The 24,482-nt window shown below is 38.9% G+C and overlaps 1 protein-coding gene across 7 annotated transcripts in view; it reads right to left on the bottom strand.

Annotated features, from left to right (window-relative positions):
• Nucleotides 19,261-24,482, bottom strand: part of LOC109819777 (protein UXT homolog) — a 10,253-nt gene continuing 5,031 nt past the window's right edge. Inside the window, exons 3-7 of one of the 7 annotated variants that reach the window (XR_002241623.1) lie at nucleotides 22,961-23,068; nucleotides 22,089-22,143; nucleotides 21,860-21,924; nucleotides 21,347-21,696; nucleotides 19,261-19,734 (exon numbers count right to left, since the gene is read on the bottom strand). Coding sequence is in view for 4 of the 7 variants with exons in the window: in XM_020385657.1 (XP_020241246.1) it covers nucleotides 19,690-19,734; nucleotides 22,089-22,143; nucleotides 22,961-23,068 (208 nt within the window). In the remaining 3 variants the exon portion in view is untranslated. Of the gene's footprint in view, nucleotides 19,735-21,346; nucleotides 21,697-21,859; nucleotides 21,925-22,088; nucleotides 22,144-22,725; nucleotides 22,841-22,960; nucleotides 23,069-24,482 lie in introns of those variants that run through there. The other 6 variants (XR_002241625.1, XR_002241624.1, XM_020385657.1 and 3 more) reach the window with 6 other exon arrangements.

Here is a 24,482-nt window from a genome sequence, read left to right as displayed (position 1 = left end):
CTTCTCTCTCTCTCGTTAAGGTTACGGGTCAATTGTTAAGGTTATTGATCCCTTCTCTCTCTCTCTCTCTCTCTCTCCTCTCTCTCTCTCTCTCGTAACCTTAACAATTAAACCCGTAACCTTAACAATTAAACCGTAACCTTAACAATTAAACCGATAACCTTAACAATTAAACCCGTAACCTTAACAATTAAACTCATAACCTTAACAATTAAATCGTAACCTTAACAATTAAACTGTAACCTTAACAATTAAAATCGTAACCTTAACAATTAAACCCGTAACCTTAACAATTAAACCCGTAGCCATAACAATTAAACCCGTAACCGTAACAATTAAACCCGTAACCTTAACAATTAAACCGTAACCTTAACTTAAACCCGTAACCGTAACAATTAAACCCGTAACCTTAACAATTAAACCGTAACCTTAACAATTAAACCATAACCTTAACAATTAAACCTGTAACCTTAACAATTAAACACGTAACCTTAACAATTAAACTCGTAACCTTAACAATTAAACCCGTAATATTAACAACAAATCCGTAACTTACACAACAAACCCATAATCTTAACAACAAACTCGTAACCTTAACAACAAACCCGTAACCTTAACAAACAATGCATAACCTTTACAACTAATCATTATCCTTAACAATGAATATTCTAAAAATACGAAAAGAATAAAAAATAAAAATAATAAAATAATAATTCTCTTCAATCATTTCAATATCATCAAAGTAACATCATGATAGAAAGAGAGAGAGAGAGAGAGAGAGAGAGAGAGAGAGAGAGAGGATTCATAACCTTAACAATTGACCCGTAACATTAACAATTAACTCGTAACCTTAACAATTAACCCGTAACTTTAACAATCTCCTAATACAAACAGCGAAAGTAATAAAAAACAAAAATAATAAAACAATCCTCATCAATCATTTCAACTATCATCTCAGTACATCATTATAAAGAGAGAGAGAAAACAAAAATAATAAAATAATCCTCATCATATTTTAATAAAAAAAAAGAAAGAGAGAGAGAAGGGTATTATGGTCTCACATATTTTAATCTCTTGGGTTTTGTGTTTTGGGGGCTCAGAGAACATAATCTTTATTTTTGGGGGTAAAACACCTATAGACAAAGGCCTGGGGGTGGGAAGCATGTTTCATTGGCTTTTGGGGGCTGGAAGCATTTTCCCCTATAATATAATATAATATAATAATAATACTAATAATAATAATAATAATAATAACAACAACAACAACAACAATAATAATAATAACAACAACAATAATACAATAATATAATAATATAATATTAATATAATATTATTATTATTATTATTGTATGCAGAAAGTACTGTTTTCCTCCATAATCGGATTTTTTTGAGCGGAAAATTTTTGGGAGAAAGAATCCCTCACTTTCTTTCACTTTTCTATTTATTTTTTACAAAACAGACACACGATTGTGGGGGAAAACAGGGGATTTTCCCTGCGTCAGTTTTCCGATGTGCCACTTTCTGTATTTTTTTGACGAAACAAACAAGCCCTTAAAGACGTAAGTTTGGAAAAAGTTTTCCATAGTCAACATTACCATTCACTACTTTGAATATTTTATTTAAATATTAATTTATAATAATCCTAATTATATCATATACTAATTTCACGTAAACTACCTATAGCTCAGCAATTTAAAAAAGATTAATAAAATACAAGAAATACTTTTTTAATATTTTAAATAAGATTAATAAATCATGTGTAACCAACATATTATAATACATGTAGTATTATAAAAAAAACCAAAAAGTTTTAATAATTACACAAAATACCCTCAATAGTTTATAAGTAAAACAAGAAATTTAGAAATTAACAACAACCCCTAAAAGAATTTAAAATTCATAATTAACACTCTTAACAGTTTAAAACTTAAAACAACAAATAAGAAATCTAGAAATTGACAACAACCCCTAAAAGAAATCAAAATTCAGAATTAATACCCTCAACGCTTCAAAAATTATAGAAACAACTTTAAAAGTTTAAATTATAAGAAAGCACTTAAATTTCTAAAATTTCAAAACTTGCAAATGATATATATGAACCCTAGGGACTACAACCAAGCATTTGAAAATTTAAAATTTATAAAAACCTTTGAAGTTGCAAAAATTGAAAAAACTCCCTCAAAAGTTGAAAATCACAAAAAACCCTGAAATTTTAAAATGTATTACCAGTGCACATCAAATATGACCTAATTATTTATAATCACCGGAAAAAGCCTAATCCTAGCTAGTGTAGGTATCTAAAAATGCTGATAGATATCCAAATACAGCTCAAGATAAAGAGGAGATCGTCCAAGGATTGCAAGAAATAGCCTTAAGCTGTCTCAAAAAAATCAAGACAATGTAGACTGTCTCGCACGCGAGACAGTATAGACTGTCTCGCATAGATTGTCTCGCACGCGAGACAGCGTCGACTGTCCTGTCTCGGAAGCCGAGACAGTCACAACCGTCTCGCAGGCAAAAATCCCCCATGACGTTGTATTTTTGGTTAAAACTCTCCCAGAGGCTATAAATGCCCCTAGGACCATTACTGATAGGATCCGAGCACAGAGAGCAGATAGAGCAAAAAACTTGAGCTTTTTAGCGATTCCTTAAGAAAGCTTTGACTTGATATTGAGAAGAGTGTTCATCTTACTTTAATAAGATATTCATTGATTTCATTCTTGCTTCTAAACAAAGGAAGAATACCCAAAGCCTTCACAATTCAATCAGAATCTGTGAATCGGTGGTTCACGAGCTAACGCACTTCCGGCATAGGCAAAGTCCCCACAAAAGCAGAAGTCAATAAACGATTTTTGTTTTATTTTCTAGAAAGTTGTAATTTTCTTATTTTTCATTGTAATTCGTTGTAAGCAACTTAAGTTTTAATGGATTCAACAATGAAAACAACTTTCGATGAAAACAAACTGGCGACCATAGTGGGAGCCAACGGTCTCGCTGACGAGACCATCGTGTCGCAACCGATCAAGATTGTGATCAACGAAGAGATCAAATATGAGTTTGATCAGGCAAAATTTGAGGAGTATCTGTCATCCTCATCTTCAAAATCTTCCTCGCCTCGTAAATACAGGAAGATTTTATCTTCCAAGAAGGTTTTCCGGTCTTTAACTCTAATGAAGACTACGGGTGAAGATTCTTGCCCGGTCGTTGCTAAGGATTCTGCTTGCAACATATCTGCTCCAAATGACACTTTCCCAGTTAAGGAGTCATTGAACCAAAACTTACCGGCATTGACGAAGAGGGCTCATCAGAGATAACGTCAGCACCATGCTCGTCAATTGGCTAAGGCCTTAGAATAAACCGACGAGGTTCGCTACTATGCGGACCTAGAGTCGAGGAAGCATAAAGTGGTCCAGTTGCCTCAGCGGCAAACTAATCACATTTCTGCACAACTCACAACGGAAGAATGAACTCTCGTCAAGAGGGCTCGTTCGACCCTCAAAGAACGTATACAAAAGCGTTGGGCGAATGCCACTCACGCCCATGCCCTTCGTTAACAAACACAATAAGGAAAGAAGGAAATGGTGTCTGAAGAATCACCGAAGAACTGTAAAGTTTGGATCCCAAAAGCTAAACTTGCCCAAAAATTAAGCCACCATAATAAACCCTTCACCCGAGACACTTGCAACTGTCTCGGACAGAACAACAATACCTGAGACACTTGCAACTGTCTCGGACAAAGGAGTTACACCCGAGACAGTTACAACTGTCTCGGGCAAAGAAAAGCCCCGAAGACCTATATTTCATTGCCAACATCCATTCCGGGTCCGTCTACCGCATCCACATCTGTTGTGTTACCAGTGAAGCCCTGGGTCAGTCCGAACCTGTTAAAATTCAAGATTACGATGGCGGATCGCCTCAGTTTCTCATCTGACGATCGAGGCAATGCTCCGGTTAAAGAACGCTTGGGTCCGGTAAATGAACCCCAAGTGAATCCTCATACTGGGGGTCGTAAGTATCCTCCAATCAGAACAAAACAAACCCAAAACGAGAAAATACCGATTCATTCTCATTTAGGGCTTGTAAAGACTCTATGCCCGCAAGGGGGTGGATTTAAGTATTCAACCTTGGATCGCTCAGAGGCGATGACAAGTCATCCTGTGCATGTCAACAAGGTTCGAAAGCAGAAGATAGGTTACTCAAATCATGATAATGATGAGCTGTACTATAAAAATAATAATCACGTAAAAGAAATACCAGAGAAACGGAGTCTCATTGCGCATGCGAAAGGCTCATTAAGGCAGTATTGTCAGAATGCGGTTGTTCCAAAGCTGAACCGACAAGAGTTTCCGTGTTTCAGAGACTTTCCACTAAGACGTCAAAACTCAAGATGAGATGTTTTAAGAAAAAGAAACCCATTGTGTGAGAAGATGAACTTCCAGAGGTCACTATCAACATGACCGATAGAGGAAAGCGTCATTCAATCAACTCTGATCCTGATTTCTCTCCAGGAGGGAGAGTTAAGCAGAGTCTCTCTCAAAGAATGTCACGACTACAGCGAAGGGCCAATCGACGCCGAGATTATAGAAAAATACATGAAGGGTTATCTTCAGACGAGGAACTCTTAGATACTTGTTCTGCAGTTGCCTTGGATGATACAGTATCCAGTGTTGGACAAGTTAGAGAATCACTCGCGATTACACCGGATCAATTAGCTCAGATATTACAGGAAGCATTGGCTAAACAACGTGAAAAAATCAGAGCTAAAATCAAGACTGAGATGGAGTTGACAATGTAATAGATGAGGAATTTACAAGCACAACAACATCAACAATAGCTAGAATCAAGTCAAAAGGCTGAATCTAGCTGGCGTGATACCATACCTGTATGTATAACTGAGGTCGATAGTGACCCTGAGGTGGATGAAACCATGTTTGCTGATCCTCCTCCTAACAAAGACAATTCGAAGAACGGCCCGGTTAAGTCGTTTACTCAACCTTCTCAAATTTATTTGAAGAAGAATACAGAGAAAGACAAGAAGATGTAAGATCTTGAGAACAAAGTCAATGCTCTGATGACAGCTCAGAAAGTAAAGAAAACGGGCATCCCATATTCGTACCCAGGAGAATGGGACTTGATTCCTTATTCCTCGAAATTTAGTCTAATTAACTTTACTCCTTTTGATGGCAGGGGTTCACCCACTCAACACTTGATTTATTTCAAGTCTCATCTTGGCGTAATATCCTGAAATGAAGCTTTGATGGTCCGGTCATTCGTAGGAACCCTTCGTAGGCCTACATTCGATTGGTACTGACGTCTTAAGCCTGGGAGTATCAATAGCTGGGAGGATATGCAAGGATTGTTTCTTACCAATTTCTTCGACGATGATACCGAGGTCTCCATTGGCACTTTGCTGGACGAGAAGCAGAAAGATGGGGAGTCAGTTGATGTTTTCGTCAAGCAGTTTCGGAACAAAGCGGTGAACTGCCGAGATCCACTCACTAAAGAGTTCATCCTTCAAACATGTCATAACAACTTGTCATTAGATGTTCTAGAAGTCATGGGAGCTGTGCCTTCTAAAACATGGAAAGAATTGAAAGTGAGGGGCGAACAAGCCGAAAGATTCCTCAAGAGGAAGAAGCTAGAGAGAAGTCAACCATCAGCTAACTCTCAAAAGCAAAATTTTAATTCTCGAGGTAGGGGAAATGGACCTGCGACTACTGTTGATGCTCACCAAACGTCACAACAATCGCCTCAGCAACAACCGCAACAATCATCATTTCAGCTGGCACAACATCAAAATCAGCAGCCTACGAGACAACCTAAGACTTCAGAACCCAAGTTCCCGAAAGAATACTCTTTTAAAGATGATGAAGTATCGGTCATCTTTAAGTATCTTTTGGACAACAACAAGATCAAACTTCCACCGGTCACAAACCAGGAAGAAGCAAAGAAGACTAATGACCCAAAATATTGTGCATATCACAGATGGGTTTATCATCCCACTAAGGCGTGTTATGTCTTAAAAGACAAAATACAAACCTTGATCAATGTCGGTATTGTGACTGCAAAGACAAAAGAGAAGAAAGTAGGTGCAAATGTAGTATCTATTAGTTTCGATTCAGTTCCTTTATCCTGGTTCCAACCTGAACCTGTATCAAAGGTTAAAATATAAATCGTCAACGATGACCCTCATGGACAGCGTCAAAAAAGACTTGTGTCACATACAACCCCAAATGGTGAAATCCTTTGGGTTCATCCCGATTTGATTGAAGATGAACAGTGGATGACATCCACGTCTAAGAAGAAATTAAAGGGCAAAGGAAAAGAGAAGTCCTGTTTCGGAGCCTCGGCAATTCCTGAAGAAAACGATGAAGAAATCCCAGCTCTACCACTTTCTGAGGAGGAGCAAGAATCTTTCGCTACTAGGAGTGGAAATGAATACCGCTTTAATTACCCAAGCACATCTGAGCAATTAGCTGAGCAGGGGGTGGTGTAGGCTGTCTAAAAATCATAATAGATAACTGATCCCCATCAAAACACCGATGATGGAAGTTACACTCTGACGACTTCCAGAAGGTTACAATTTGAAGACTTTCACATAGATTAATAAAGGTTATAATCTGACGACCTTCGCAACAACTGATGAAAGCTCTAATAAACAGCTTCCACAATCAACATCGGGAGTCACAATCTGACGACTCTCACATATCAAAGAGCTAAAGCAAAGATTATAAAACGATGATCTTTGCAACGCTCTGACAGAAAGAGACTATAAATTGATGGTCTCTTCAAACCAAGACGTGGAAGTCCTCCCCGCGTATCAGCATCAAGATGCATCGCGTTCATAGCCACGAACGCAGCTCAGATGCAGCTTCCAACGCTGCCAACGCAACTTCCAAATCGCTACAAACGCAGCTCAGACGCAGCTTCCAACGCTGCCAACGCAGCTTCCAAATTGCTGCAAATGCAGCTCAGACGCAACTTCCAACGCTGCCAACGCAGCTTCCAAATCGCTGCAAACGCAGCTCAGACACAACTTCCAACGCTGCCAACGCTGCTTCCAAATCGCTGCAAACGCAGCTCAGACGCAGCTTCCAACGCTGCCAATGCAGCTTCCAACGCTGCCAACGCAACTTCCAAATTGCTGCAAATGAGCTTCCAGACGCTGCGTCCGAGCTTCCAGACGCTGCATTCAAGCTTCCAGACACTGCGTTTGAATGCAGAATTCACGCAAGAATGCGGATTTTGCGTTTGACTCGTTCAAACACGAGCTGAACGATTTCAAAACCATTTCCCACGATCTGAGGGAATCACAACTCCATTCAGGAGTGATTTAAGGGGCGGTTACATCCCATTAGCCCCACTTAGGAGCGAATTAAGGGGGTGGTTATACCCCTTAATCCCCTATAAATAACTAAGAAATCAGCTTAGTTCGGGGCTGGCTTTTGGATCCTTCTCCTTGGCAGCAAAGAAGAGATCTTTGGCTTGTCTAACCAGTTACGGTTAAGATTAATCAACTCATTCAGAGTTCTAGAACTTGCCACGCAAGTTCTCCACAACGTCAAATCGTGAGGAGAAGGCCATGTTCCAGTGAATCAAGACGTTGGATCGTCAACGAGAAGCAAACTCGACGCGAGCATTCGAGGGAGGCATCTCATCGCCACCGTGAAGAACCCAGTTTTAAACAAAAGGGAGAATCCAGATCATTCTCTTCTCTTTTGTAATCAGGAAATCCAAATTGTAATTGAAATCGAGGGAATACAAATCAATCTTTCTTTCGTTTCTTTTACTGCAAATTTTTCCACAAACAGGTGGTAAAAGTCGCATCTTCTAAAACCTTGACAGAGCTGGGGGTAGTTACAACTCCACCCGTAGCAACTGAAAAATCACAAAAGGCAGCTAAACAAAAGGAGAAAGAACCCCGACATAAGGAAGTTCAAATTTCAAAGCAGTCTTATTTTAATCGACCGATTGGAAGAGATAAACTGAAAAGTTTGAACGTTCCATACCGTTTCGACGTTATGACTCAGTTAGCCAATATCCCAGCAAGGATTACACTGTACGAGTTATTGCGCCTTTCAAAGGATACCAGAGAAGCTTTGCAAGAAGCATTGGCCGATTCTGAGGTATTTCTCACTCAGATTAAGCTAACCTCTGAAGAGCCAGAATCATCCGTTCAACATTGCAATTTAGCAGCCACAAAATTCCCTTGCATTGCTTTCACCAAAGAAGATATGCAAGTAAAGAATTCGAAGCATGATAGGCCTTTATATTTCATCGGATGTATTGGCTCAAGCGTTGTTAACCGGATTCAAGTTAATCCGGGTTCCGCTGTTAGCATCATGCAGCTTAGGTTGATGTACCACCTCAGAATTCCCGCCAACAAGCTAGCCTCCACAGGAACCATTATCTACAGGTTCAATACTAGTGGGTCTAGGCCATTGGAAAAAATCCGGGTGAAGTGTCAGCTCGGAGACTTAAAGTCAGAGGTCACTTGTTATGTGATTGATGCAGAGACTTCTTATAACTTATTGTTGGGTCGCCCTTGGATGCACAGTAATGTTATAGTTCCTTCCACCCTCCATCAATGTCTAAAATATATTAACACTAACAACGAGGTCAAGACGGTGGTCGTGGATAGGCAGCCATTTAAGGGATTAGAAAATTACTTTACTGATTCCCTTCTTTATGGTGTCGAATCCGATACTGAACCATCGGCCCACGGTACGGACAGCGAAGAGGAAGCTGATACCGAAGCTGGGCTCGATTATAGTGAACCTCTTGTAATCGATCTTGACGGTGGCGAATCGTCGGATGAAAGTTGGAACTGGCAACTTGCCGATGAAATAATAAATGATGATTTAGAGTACTCACGTTATCTTGATAATATAATGCAAAAATTGTATGACAGCCCTAATCTACACATGCCACTTCGTTCGTCTTGTACGACGATGAAATACATCCAAGATTCATTCGGAACGACTGTAATCCTACCTGCGAAGACAGGGGATGAAAAAATAATAATCTTTAGAAAAGGGGAGTCATCCCCAACCCCCGATCTCTTCTTGGACACCAATTCAGATGAGGAAGGACCCGGACGATATTTCTCTAGGTATAGTTCACAAGCAAGCGACTACATGAGGAAGCAAGAATATGACCTTACGCTCGGTGAAGGTCTTCATTTTGGTCAAGGTGCCAGGGTTCCACCACGTCCTACCTATGTACCGAAAGGAAGACCTGATAATTACTATAGCCATAGGAGGGGTCTGGGTTACGTTTCGTCGTCTGATGATGAATGTTGCTGGTAAATCATCAACCAACTAACAAATAAAAATGGGTATTCATCCGATTCTTCAAGTTGGGATTTTGACACCAGCATCGGAGAAATGTTCAAAGGGTTAATATCGAACATGATCACGGTCGATTCTTTTACTACAGAAGAAGATGATCAATTGCCCACTTGGGAAGATCCCTGGATACATTACATGAATATTCAATACGGCGAGCGATTTGAACAAAGGGAACCTCCTACTGAAGATAGAGTAATCCAGATTAATATGGGTGACGAAATCAATCTGAAACCTATATTTATTAGCGACAATCTTCTGCCGGATGAGAAAGAAGAATTAATTGATCTCATTAGAGAATATATCGACATTTTCGCTTGGAATTACGAAGATATGCCGGGACTTGACCCATATGTGACAACGCACAACCTTAACATTAAACCGGATGTCAAACCTGTCAAACAACAAAGACGGTTTCGTCCGTAAATTATGGAGGCGATAGAAACTGAAGTCAAGAAATTGATTAATTCAGGCTTCGTCGGAGAAGAACAACATCCTGATTGGTTGGCCAATATCATTCCAGTCCTTAAAAAGAATGAAAAAATCAGAATCTGTATTAACTTCAGAGATCTAAATACCGCTTGTCCTAAAGACGATTTCCCTCTACTAATTACAGATGTCATTATTGACAACACATGCGGATTCGAGAGAATGTCATTTATGGATGGATTTTCCAAATATAACAAATCAAGATGCACCCGGATGATGAAAAGCATACTGCATTCAAAATACCGCTTGGTGTCTTCTGTTATACCGTTACGCCTTTTGGTTTGAAGAACGCCGGCGTCACGTATCAACGAGCAATGACAAAGACCTTTCAGGAACACCTTCGGAAGACCGTTGAATGCTACGTCGATGATCTGGTTGTTAAAAGCCGTGATAAGAAAAATCACATTAACGATCTGAAGACGATGTTCGATCTTATGAGGAGTCATCAGTTGAAGATGAACCCCACTAAATCCTTCCTTGGAATGTCCAGCGGTAAATTTCTTGGATTCGTCGTCACTACAAAAGGTATTCATATCGATCCTGATAAAGTGAAGGCGATACATGAATTGTAACCCCCGAGAAATCTTAAAGAACTCAGAGGACTGCAAGGTCGATTAACGTATATCAGTCCGTTCATATCGAACCTTTCCGGAAAATGTCAGTCGTTCTCTAAACTCACAAAGAAATTCATGTCATTCATTTGGGATGAAGTCTATCAAAAAGCATTCGAGGATATCAAAACATATCTAGCGAATCCACCTATTCTCGTTGCATCGAAATCGAGCAGACCGTTTTTGATTTATGTTAAAATGACGAGCCATTTGTTAAGTGCATTGCTTGCACAAGATGACGATAATGGTCACGAACAAGCTGTGTATTATCTAAGTCATACACTGGTAGGAGCTGAATCTCGATATCCGATGATCGAGAAAGAATGCCTCGTCCTGGTATTCGCGATCCAAAAAATGCGACATTATTTAGTTGGACGGACAATTTATGTCATTTCCAACGTAAACCCAATTCGAGTGTTCATGACCCAACCGGCCTCTATGAATTGGTGTTTAGCCAGGTGGGCCTTACTCTTACCCAATATGATTTGTATTTTAAACAGCAAAAATCAGTTAAGGGACAAGCTATTTGCGATCTTTTGGCGGTAAACCCCACAAAAGATACAGTCGAATTGTACGACGATCTGCCAGATGAAACTCATGAAGTTAACACCACATCATATCAGCAAGTGTGGCAATTATACTTCGATGGAGCTTCCCGAGCAACTAACGTAGCGAGCACTCCCGGATGTTCTAAAATTTACTCAGGAGTGGGGATCGTTTTAGTTTTCCCGGAAAAACACGTATTGCCCAGAGCATACTCGTTGACCGAATCATGTTCTAATAATATGACGGAGTACAATGCATTAATAATTGGACTTAATTTTGCTAAAGAGTTGGGGGTCGAATACCTTGAAGCTTTTGGTGATTCTCAAGCGGTAGTTAATCAGATACGAGGAGAGTACGAGGTCGAAAATCAAGATCTGATTCCATACCACCAGACAACCATTGAGATGGCGAGCTCGTTTGAGGAATTTTTTATCAAGTACATTCCACATCTCCAAAATGCATATGAAGACACATTGGTGGCGTTATCGGTATCTTTGGCATAGCCTTCCGAGACAGAACAATTAATCACAATGAGAACTCACCAGCTCATTGTGCCAATCTATACTTCGATTGTCAAAGAAGCACACTCAACGAGAGTTGAACCCAAAGTTTGAGATTGGCGTTTCCCTATCATCGATTATGTCCTCCATGGCATTTTACCTGAAGATGTAAAAGAAAGGGATTCGGTTCAGAGAAGAGCACCGAGATTTTACTACAACGCTACGACTCAAATATTGTATTGACATTTGTATGATGGTTTATTACTCCGTTGTCTATCTAGTAAAGAGGCGGGAGAGGCACTCAAGGAAGCGCACGATGGAACATGTGGTGCACATCAACCTAGTCCCAAACTCTACGACCGACTTAGGAGAATAAGATATTACTGGCCAACCATGGTCAAGGACGCAGTTGATTACGCCCAACGGTGTCATGCGTGTCAAGTACATGCAAATTATATGCACCAGCCTCCGGAGTATTTGCACCCATCAGCGACATCATAGCCATTCGAAACATGGGGAATGGACATTGTAGGTCCTATTTTCCCACCTTCAATTAAAGATGACCGTTTCATTCTGACGATCACCGATTACTTCTCAAAATAAGCCGAAACAGTCCTACTTAAAGAAGTAAAGACGAGCAATGTTATCAAATTCATTAAACATCATATCATATATCGATATAGTATCCCGAGATGAATAGTATATAACAACGGCCCTCAATTCGTCAGCAACGTATTTATCAAATTCTACAGTAAATTTGGAATTCAAGATACTTCATCGACTGCATATAATCCCACAGCTAACGGATTGGCTGAAGCTTTCAATAAGACGATTATTAAGATTTTGGCAAAACTTATAAAAGTCAATAAGCGAGACTGGGACGACAAACTTGGTGAAGCTCTATAGGCTTATCGTACTACTGTCCGTACGCCAACTGGAACAACCCCATATTCTTTAATATATGGGTGTGAAGCTGTCCTCCCTTTAGAATTACAAATTCCCTCCCTCCGCATCGCTCTCGCAACGGGAATGACGATGGAAGAACAACATCAAAAACGCCTCGAAGAATTAGAGATGTTAGCTGAGAAGCGCTTGGAAGCTCAGCAACAAATTGAGTTTTATTAGGCTAGAATTTCTCGGGTTTTTGATAAAAAAGTTTGACAACGAAGTTTTAAGGAAGGAGACATGGTTCTTGCCGTTCGGAGACCCATGATTCTTAATTCCAAGAAGAAAGAAAAATTCCAGCCCAAATGGGAAGGACCGTTTATAATAGAAACAATCTATTCAAATGGTGCATATCGCTTGATCACTCAAGACGACAATAAACTTATGATGCCGATAAATAAGAAGTTCCCAAAAAAGTACTACCCTTAGTGTGTTCAAGATAACCTATTTAAAATGAGAAGTTCCTAAAGAATCCTGTATAGGATATTTTTAGGATAACCCAAGATCAGTTGATTGTTTTATGATGGAAACCGATCATTTGAATAATTCGTTCTTAATTGTTATGAAAATGATTAAGACTCTCTCACGGTGGTTATCTAATTATTTCAAAAAATGATTAAGAACCTCACGTTGTGACGAGGATTCACAACCTCGCATCACAAAATCCCTCATCGATCGGATTAATTGACGATGGGTCCATCAAAATCCGTCATGAATTAAAATCCTTCAAACTCCCATTGTATCTGATTTTTAACACTCCCAATATTGAAATTATGATACAGTATTCAAAAAGTTCAATTTATTGATCCATAACAATCACTGAATCCTTTCATGTCAAATCCTTTTGTTTGACACCAAAACTCCCGCCGAGTGATGTGTACAAGTCAACATTCCCATCGTTGCTTGTACCCCACTCCCATTTCTTATTTGGTCAAATCTTCCTACAGTTAGAACCAAAACCAAAATCTTCTCTCGATTCATTCCACAAATGAGAGTTCCACTTTTAAGTTGAGTAATCAAACCTTATGACAGTTAGGATTATTCAAACCTATCCAGATTCTCTAAGTGGAAATCTCACTTTTGTTTCCTTTGCACTAGGAGATAGAATATGAAATTCTTCCTCTCCAATTTTAAGTTCATCTCTACCAACAAACAAAAGACCAGGAGATAGAATATAAAATTTTTCCTCTCCGATTTTGGATTCATCTCTACCAACAAACAAGAGATCAGGAGATAGAATATAAAATTCTTCCTCTCCGATTTTGGGTTCTCTACCAACAAACAAGAGATCAGGAGATAGAATATAAAATTCTTCCTCTCCGATTTTGGGTTCATCTCTATCAACAAACAAGAGACCAGGAGATAGAATATAAAATTCTTCCTCTCCGATTTTGAGTTCATTTTCCTACCAAGAAAATGTAACCTGCTTATATTTCAAAATCCATGTCGTTCACGCATGGGGGATGTTATCTCGATCCCTTATTGGAGATAAGCCTATATCTAATACATGTAGCCTACATATTCAACATTATAGTTTAAAGCCTAAGAGAGTTTAATTCTTTTAGCTTAACGTTATATGTGAAACGGATCTATATAATTCACATACTAGCCCGACTCAAACGGTAGTCGGTAAAGACACATCAAATCTGTTGATGGCTGAGGGTTTGTCAAAAATTCTATGAGTATTATGTTTATTTATTCTAAACAAAAATGAGTAATCATAATAAAAAGAGTTCACTTTATTCATAAGAAGAACTTTTAATACGGGAAAAGTGTCATTACAAGAGAAAGGTTTTCTTTTAATCTAAACATAACTTGTAATTACAAATTTGCCCTTCGAGTTTTGAGAGCGTTTCTGCATAAGTTTGTTCAAATTTAGCTTTCATGTTAGCTCTTAAAGATTCTTCGCTGGTGTTCCGAGCTTGGAGGACTTCTTGTTCCGTCTCAGTAAGCCTTTTATCCTGAAGTTCCAACTGTTGGAATAAGTCTGTTTCGACACGCTCAGCTTCAACTAGATCAAGTTTTAGGATACCCTCAGTGTCTTTAGCCTCTACAAGCTCCTTTTCCAAGTGGGCTATATGAGCTTGATGTAGTTCTAAGGATTGGAGTAAATCAGCCTTATCCTGCACTCTCTTGGCGATACCCAATCTCATCTGGGTTACATAATTTCTCAATTTTTGAAGCTCGAGCTTTGCCGATTTTTGTGAGGCATGCCACTCTTGCAGTTTGAGATCCATTTAAGCCGATACATAAGAAGAAATGACACTGATCTTAAGATTCCTCAGGTGTTCAACTTGTTGTTTCAGCTGGACCAAGTAGGCTTCAATGGAATCAGCCAATTCAGGATATTCATCTTCTCTAATTCCTGCTACATGTCGATCAAGTGACCTCCTAAAGCTGTCGAAGGACGACCCTTTATGAAGAATTCGATCAATCATGAGGTTCAGGAAATAAACAAAACTTTGGATATCTGAACAGATAAACGCCTTATCTGGATCCTCATCGGACGTCAAAGTTTTGATAGACTCAAGTAATGTTGAAGGAGGCACTACAATAAGAGGAAAGGAAATAAGTGCTCGAAAGAATACTTAAGTTAATGTTCGAAACTTAAAATCCAATGAAAGATACCAAGTTCAATAGTAGAGCCTTCAACATGGCTTTCTCGCCCCAAAGATGTCAATCCGGCTTCTTGAGCAACTGAGGTTGACTCAGGAGTAGTAGCCATCAACGTACCCGCTACATCAGTTGGAAGTACGGTCGGGACTTTCGTCAGTATCAGGTCTGAATCTATGAAATTATTAGAGGGAAGGAGTAAAGATTCAGCAAGAAAGAAAAAGATATAATGAGTTTGCTGGAATATTAACCAGAAGTTTAAAACAAACAATTGATAAAACTCACCAACTCTAGATGCAACAGCTGTTGACATACCAACTTCTTCGGTTGGTCTCGTTTTTGTTGCAACAGGACTAATTTGGGGGGTGGTAGTAGCTTCTATCATCATCGGGTCTAAAGGAGTGAGAGGTTGAGATTCAGGAATTGACGATTGAATGTCGACTTCGGTTCATACCGACGACAAGAAGCCATGACCCTCGGATTGATCAAACGTTCCAACAATTATGGCAGTATCGGTTTCAGTAACTGGTCCTATAATTCAAACACTTATATGATTATTCAAAGTTAAATAACAAAGAGATAATGAAAGTTATAGAATAAAAGCCTTTACCTTCAGAGGAACCCGCTTCAGTCGAACCAACCCCAATAGTTGGTCCTGTGGCTGCACCAGGAGTTTTCCCCGACAATAAATCGGAGATATACCGGTGGTCATCCTCTGAGAGATCAAGATTGAGGTTGCGCTCGTTAAAATCCTTGACCTCAGTAGCTTGAGTGGTTTCTCATTTAACTGGTTCATTCATTATGGTATCTACAGAATGTACTGGATCATAAATAATATATATACTTATATGAACTTGTACAAAATGGATATTAGTCTTACCTTCATTGATTGGGATGGATTTGATGGCTCCACTACTTGTACCCGTTTCTTTTAGTTTAACTAAAAGGAGATAAAGTGTACAGGTCATTAGAAGAGGTACGCATTCCGACTCATTCATCTTTGGGAATTGCCCTCCAAATAGAGAAATACTCATACCTATGCTTGGAGCTGATGGATCAACGTCAGAAGTTGTTTGAACACCAGCAGTTTTGTCATTAAGCACGTCATGCATTTGTTGAATGAAGCTGGGTTCCTCAGTTTTCATACCGCCGGGAGAAGCAACGTCAGCCTGAAATTCTCATTCTTCTTGACTCCCTACGAAAATTGAGTGCAAGATAAATTCAAGTATTAAGAAATATGATAATATTGAAATGAAAATAAGGATGAATCGTTACCTTCTTTATTTGAGTGAACACTGTGGGCAGATATTTCCTCTAAAGCAGGACGAGGAATATGTGGTCGAGATGCGATCTTCTTCCTTCTTTTTAGTGGACGCGCTTGATCTCGAATCCCAGATCTTTCATGGTGATGCTTGATACGTAATTCCGTTCTTGGAGGAATTTGAGCTTGAGCTTGAGTTGAGGACTGAGATCTTTGCCTATGAGCGAGAGGCATTGTATCTTCGTCTTCCTCTTCCTCTCCACTAAGAACTTCTACCGTCATCCGATTGGGATATGTCATAACGACCCTCTCTTTTTGTCTTTTCGAAGCGTCTTGTGGTTGAGCTAGATCAGCATGGTGAGCCCTGCGAGCAACGGAAGGATTTACATATCCTCTTTCAAAAAAAGAATCGGGGAGACCGGTCGTTTCTTCTTCATTTTTCTATCCAACCTATTCTTCTGTTCCTTTAGAACTCGATCGAGTCTCATCCGCCTCCTTAGAAGTTTCGGTCTCATCAGTCTCAAACTCTTCTTCACTATCAGCTGGGTGGGCAGGTTCTTTCGCCTTTTTGGAAGACTCAGCGATTCTTTCCCTCTATTTGAAAGCACAGTTTCATGAACTATTTCTGTTGCATGCTGAGAGGCTATTTCTTCCTCTAATTCTGATATTCTCCTCTTTTGAGTGACGGCATTAGCAGCTATCAACTACTTACAGTAAAGAAAGGTCATCTGCAGAGGAGGCGTCTCCAAAGGGAGATCAAACTCAGCATTCGTGCAACCGGCGATGCTCCAAAACCAGGCTCTTGCCCCATCTATAAGTCCACCTCGAACTCCAAGTTGACGGTTCGGGTTGCCGATGTATAGTTGATCATAGCCGAATTGACGGACAAACCGGCATAGGAAATAAGGCTCGATACGACAGACATCCTTTACTCTAAATACCAGATAACCATGTCGAATGTTCATCAGCCATCTGAAGCAGCCGACGTCCAAAACCGTGCGGTTCTGCCTTGGTTCTTCAGTATCCAATAAAGTCATATTGTAAGTCCTGGAGAATTAAGGGAAACAAGGAAAGAACTCCCAATATTTATGGACTTTAAATTGCCTAGATATATCCAGCCACCGATGTTTGACCCACTTACAACCTTCAAGAGTCTGCAGTAGAGGAAGGCTTGGATCCACCGTCACAGGAGCCTGCAACAAATCTGGTCGGTAAAGTACCAACTAGGTCATCAAATAAGTGTATGGTAATTCCAGCTTCGGTATGGATATCCCAGCGGAGGGCTTCTTCCCCTCTTGAGTGAACACGAGAGCCAATTGTCGTAATCCACTATGGATATCAGCTACCATTGTAGGAAGCAAGGACAACCTACGACTTGTGGCTAATTGAGCAGCCGGATATAACACTTCAATCGGTATTGCATCAGAAGGTTGATGGGGGACGACACACTTCTTCAGCTATATGGCCAAAAAGCCAGCTAGTGGAGTGGTTGGGTTGATCTTAACACCAACTTACCACAGATAAGAACGAAACTTGGTCCCGTGAGGAAAGCCGTCTTTTGAACGAGAGGTGTAGGACTGTGCATTTGTTCTCTCCAACAATCGGTTGATCTCATTCGGAGTCAAGGGAGATAGTTCACACACGGCGTCAGAACGACTCTCAAGATTCTTAAACAGATAATCCGCGAATTGCTTCAAGCTGATCTGAGGAGATCTCTTATTAGCTTTAGTCTCCATTTCGGCCATAGCTATATGATAATGACATGTCAGCTCCCATAAAGCATCGTAAGTCACGATCGACCGATCCTTCATCCTGTTTAACTGACTGACCGTTGGGAAGAATTCTTGATATGGAACATCACCCATAGGCAGTCCCGATACCTTCATCATCTCATGTAATGGCAGTCCAAGTTCCCCGTTCTTGGTGAAGAAAGTATTGGTGTCAGGATTATAAATCTCGAACAAAGCAAAAAAATGATCTACACTGATCTGTAGATCATACATACTAGCGATAATGTGACTCCTACCGATCATCCATGTTCTCGAATTTTTTTTCTTCCCCTCAAAACTCAGAAGCAACTGAAATGTGGATAAGTTTGGGAAAGAAATAATATTTTTTATTAATATTTCCTTAATTGGTTAATTCCTAATGATTTTTCATTGCTATCTAAATCCAAATGACAAAAAATGGATGATGAGTAAGTACTTTTTTTACTAGTTAAAAAAAAAATATGTGAAACAAATAAAAGCATTACTTTCATTATCTCCTGCTTCATAATTTTAGGTGTTACATCTTTTGTACTTCTAGCACTTCTAACATCTAACACCTAGAACTTTCTGATAGTAAATACATGCTCTATGACATTGCTAATGACGAGGATGGAGCTTGACTGGCCACAATTATAAAAAGATTTACAAGTCTAATCAAGCTTTGCTCTCATAAAAAAGAGAGGCACTAGGGGCACACCCTCTACCATACTCCCAATCACACCACCTCTCTTGCTACAGTGCACGGAGCCCATATGAGATTTTAAAAATTAAAATCTCATGTGAATCTCGTGTACTGTAGCAAGAGAGATGGTATGATTGAGAGTATGGTAGAGGGTGTGTCCCTATCATTGTTTCATAAAAAATTGCCACGGACGTTGGTACTTATCTACCGGGGGAGCAAATCAAAACGACAGTGGCTTTCACCCCCTTTGTTTGAGTGACACGTACCCCAACTAAACCCAAGCGCAATCCCGAACCCAAACCCAACGCTAGACCCAAAGCTAGCCCAATTAAATTTTGGGCGACCGTCTGACAGTCGCGAGACTTTCGCCTAGATTACGACACGGACGGTTGTGGCTTAGGATTAATATAGCATATCTTCAGTTTTCAACAGAACAGCGGAATAATTATATGCAACAGTTGACCTAGAGAGAAAAAAAAAAATAAACAAATAAGAGAGGAGAAAACAATAATCAGATTACAACATATAAATCTCACTGTTATTATATGAACTTCAAGATCTAGCCCTGCCAATCTGAAATTATAGACAATGCTTTACATGCTTGTGTGCTGGAATCTAAACCAGAAAATAAGTAGGATACAAATATGAAATAGCTCCACAGAAAAATTTATACGCCAAGCAGAGAAGAAAAAAATGTAATAGATTATAATTGTGCTAAAGGAAAACACAGATAGGCCGGCATGATCAAATGGTGTTTCAGACGCAGATGACTTCAGTAATTTAAGCTCAGTGAAACTTGTTTTGTAAAAAAAAAGGCACCAGGCATCTGTCCAACCTACATCAATGGCTTCTTTAGGTTCCAGAGATATCAACTTGGGGAGCAGGAAATAAAATCGAGCTGCTGTCAGCAGAGCAAGTAATAAACATCACTCAGCTGGTAACTGAAGCAACTCCCTGATACCCTCGCAAACCTGAAAATTTTGTTCATATGATTGATAATAAGATACATGACTGGCCATATTATAAGCAATTATGATTACACTGTAGATAACAACGCGAAACCTGCAATGAACCGGCTAAAAGATAATGTAGTTTATACTGGAAACAAATTCATACGAAAATTTTCAATGTTGCTCCCATCTTAGCCTTTGATTTAGCATCCTTTTAACAGATTGATGGGGAGGAATCTGAACTACTTAAACCTCAAGATTCAGAATTCCAAATGGAATTTATTCAATCAGATTTGATTTGGATGAACCATATATAATTACGTAGGCCTAGTCCTAACTGATTGATCCAGAACGATTCCTTGCAAGAATCGGCGGTGGCAGAGGAGCACATCTCTTATATGAGGACATCTCTTCTATGAGGAGGAGAAAAGTAGATTTATTTTGAGTCATCTCAACTGACAATTTCGTGAATAAGAAAGGCAGGGCTTCTTAAATTTAAGGGTGACTTTCATGTAGACGAGAAATGACAGATACCCAAAGATAAAGCAATGCCGAGAACAAGTTATCGATAGTTCTTCTTAGTGGAATTAGCAGGCTCACTGGACTGGAATTTCTTCAAGGAAATACCTGACACAACAGCAGATAACAAGCACACACAAAAAACAAAGCATGGAAACACTGAAATCAACAGAAAGGTAAAACATATTTAAATATCGGGTAGAGTTCCTATTCTATCTCAATATAACATGGAAATTGACATCCACTTTTAGTTAACATGACGATTGATGAATATAAATTTGAAACAGATGTTGATAAATAATTGAAAATAAGGTACACGATATATGGAACTGGTAGGGAATGTTAAAACTATGACCACAATGAGTACCTTGGTTAACAGAGTACACCTATGTCTCATTCAGTTGGATGCCCTACAAATAACAGCTACTATCCATAAAATGATTTGTCTAAAGGCTAATATCAGGTTTTACGTTGATCATGATTTGTTTGAAATTTGAATAACTAATTCAATGTTTTTTAAACTACAATCATTGAGTTGGTCATTTACTCATATTTATTTCCCATTCACCAGCGATCTTTGGGTTGTAACTGCAGAAGCGGACCTCGATAGCATCTGGCATATCAAACCTAACACCAATCTCAATTTAATACTCCGGACATATTGATAATCCGTCTTAATATTTATTTTATTTTATGACATTATAGACCTATAATCATCTTAAACAATCTAGGGTCCATAACTTGGTCAACCTGACCATGTAACATATGCAGTAAAGAGTTCTGTTTATGTTATCAGCTTTCGGTTCCAACAATACAAATAAATTTCAACAAATGTCCGTCTATGAGTTTATTGATTCAACAGGGACCCTTTTCTATCTTTAAAAAAATTATAACATTACAGCTAAACTGCAATATTAGAAGGTTATTGAATGTTGTGGATGAGTAGCACATACAATCAAATGGTTCAAATCCATGTGCTTCAAGGAGGACCTGAAAATGGGACAGTTCTATGGGACTGGTGAGGTGGCTGCTGATGTGTCTCTACACGCTAGCACCACTAATGCTATACTTAATAATAATAGGAGGGTATTTTTGTCACGAAAGGTATTTCTACCTTTTATCAACGGACAATGCACCATTTCCCCCAAATCCATGGCCGTCCTTCAACCGGTTGCCACTGCTGCCACCCATCCTAATGTTGGCCTTCGTCCTTTGCATCATTCATCACCCCCGCACCCTCCCCTCGGCAATCTCTCTCTTTCCAACATCACAGAAGAAGAAGAAAAAATCGCTTCTTTTACGATTTTCAACTTCCAAATCGAATCCAAAACCAACATATTTACTCATTTATAGAAGCTTCAACCATTCATCCGTAACTCCAAACGGAGGCTCTCCATTGAAAGAGCTTGACCCAACTTCAAAGACCTCAACATCAGATATACAATGATTCTGCAACATCTACATCTGTCAAATTTCCACTAAAATCAATAGTTCTCGATAAACAATCGTATTCCAATGGGATATTTCACAAAAAAAATCACTCGAAAATGGATGAGAAGATGGTTGAGTTTCACAGGAGCGGAGAGAGAGGCAATGAATGGAAAGAGAAGGATTATAGGAGAGTAACTGCTCATGCTTTTTATTATTCCTTAACTTCCCTCCTACATATTTGTTCATTTGTCCACCTTGGAACTGAAAAGAGGACAATTAATTCCATGTCATGATTGTCATCTGTCCCATGCTATGGTCCCATGATTTGGGACCAAAAAGAAATATTCCACATAAAATGTTATAATGAAATGGAAGGAAAGCTAGTAGAAATGTAGTATGCTACATACAATAAGTACAGCCCATACCAATTTGATTTGTGCTTTGATATTTGCAATAAGATGTGTGTACTCCTCTATTTGTCTGCCACATATAACAAGCACACTGTTAGAAGCACTTAAGGACATAATTGAATAAAGTGAATAATAAGAGGGGCAAAAGGTAACAATACAAAAAGATACAAGATAAATTTATGATGTATCCCTATCGACCACATCTACACAAGATGAGAGAAGAAGCTCTGTGGATGTTGGGTACTGATGAGAAGCTGTGGATATATTTCATTTCATGTGCCACAGAACACAGGCATGACGTCCATGAATGCCAAAATGGAGGAGAAAATGTTTGAGAGGGAAAGGATTGGGGTTGGAGGGTGGACAGGGTTGGCTGTGGGTAGAAACAGACTGGTTGAGGGTGGACAGGGGCACGGTCATGTAGGTTCCATGCAGTTAAATCATTTGACAATATAATATGAACAAAACACAGCAACAGGAATATACAGTAAGGGTTCTCTCATCAACTTGGCTAGAGGACTTTGCTTAAAAAAAGGCAAGGCAGAAATACATGTAACCTTCACTATATAGTGGGAAAGCCAATTAATTGCCCAAACTAAGTCAATAAATAAAAAACTGAACAACCTCTCAGATTAGTAAGGGGTCCAGTTACCACTAAGATTTCCTCCCAATGAGAGATAAACAGCACAGGTATGACGTTGAAACTCTTTGAACATGGTCAAAAAGATAACTTCAACGTTACTCTTGATGTAGTGTAATATCTGATCCTAAGAATCAAATAGTGAATAGTCATGATCATCATATAGTGGCGACATAATAGAGGTGCCAGCAATTAAAGAAACAAAATGAACTCAAAGGGGGAAAAAAGGAGGAAGCTACAGAAATACCTTGCCAACCTAGCTTCCCTTATAGATATAAATTCCAGTGCCTCTGACCAAGTAAATTCCACATGGAAGCCCAGTCCTACATCCACAAATATGTGCCGTGTATCAGGACTGCATAATACAAGTTAAATGGTACTGAGAAAAGAAAATTATAGCAAAACTTAAAATATATTTTACAACTTTTAGTTATTATATATATCTAAAGGCATAGTGCAATAATAAGCAAAAACCCATTGCTTTTGGAAAAAGACTGCTACAACAATGCAGAAGATGCACTTGTCCTAGTGAAAACACTCATATTGTGTTAAAAGAAAAAGATTAACTTCATAAACTCTGAAAGTCATTTGTTTAAGAAAAAAAATCAAATGACATAAGGGCAATAAAAATGCTGGGAGCTAAGAAATTTATGTTCTTAATATAAGGAGGTGATGACCATTCTCCTTGCTGTGAAGAAGTGGAAGTCATATCTGACTAGAAGTACCTTTGTGATTAAAACTGATTAAAAGAGCATTAGGAACAATTCAAGTGGAATAACAGGAACCAAGATCCTTACTAGCCTCACAGCCCCCCACAATTAAAGGTGTTAACTGCTGGGGAACACATTGGTGCACATTATAGAGAAGAAAATAATATTACATTTCTTCGCGATCCTAAAACAAATCAGACCATGTTCAATGATAATATCAACAAAATAAGCACAAAAGATGAGGAGCTTATCAAGAAGTAGAACATGTGTATAAACCAGGAGAAAACAGAATTCTATTGATCACATCAGCCTAGTAAAGTTCATGCTTCAGTTAAAGTAAAAGCCTAAAAATGACTACTGGCAAAAAAAAGAGCATTTTGTGAATGTCATGCATAAAATAGATGTTCTGAAACTCTGCACTAAATACATATATTGATTTGCCTCATCTCCAATCTCAATGTTTCGAGGACCGTAAGATGATAATTTAGAAGCTCAGTAGCATGTTTCCAAATTTGGTGCAATATAGGTTAAAATCTTCAATAATTTGCTTGGCAGTTGCTGTGTTAGCAAAATGTCAACTTAAGACATGCTCACAAATGCTTGATGTTGTTTCATTTATACTTGAACAGATTGTCAATTATTTGTTCATCTCATTATACATCATCACCAGGATTTTCTCTCCCTGAATTTATCAGATACAATGTTAATCATACTACACAAATGCCTTAGGGTGTGGCTCACAAACTTGATAATGTTGACATTATCTATACTGATTAAACAGATTGTCGATTCATTGTTCATCTGATTATTTATCATCAGCAGGATACCCTCTCCTTCAGCTTCATCAAAGACAATTTTGTTCATATGATATGAAAAATAAGCCATAAGAAGCCTTGATCCGAACAAAATATGAAAAATAAGCTTTCTCAATCTTGATTATCATGCAAAAGCTCCACGTCAAAGAACACATCAAAAATTACAAAAATCTATAGTATCCACCATAACAGCCCACAACTACAGCACTAACTAGGTGCACTAGTTGTAGTCATTTAAGTCTCT

Source organism: Asparagus officinalis, chromosome 8 (assembly GCF_001876935.1).
Source record: "Asparagus officinalis chromosome 8, Aspof.V1, whole genome shotgun sequence".
Taxonomy (NCBI): domain Eukaryota; kingdom Viridiplantae; phylum Streptophyta; class Magnoliopsida; order Asparagales; family Asparagaceae; genus Asparagus; species Asparagus officinalis.
Note: the sequence above shows the minus strand (reverse complement) of the source record. Positions and strands in the feature narration are given on the sequence as shown.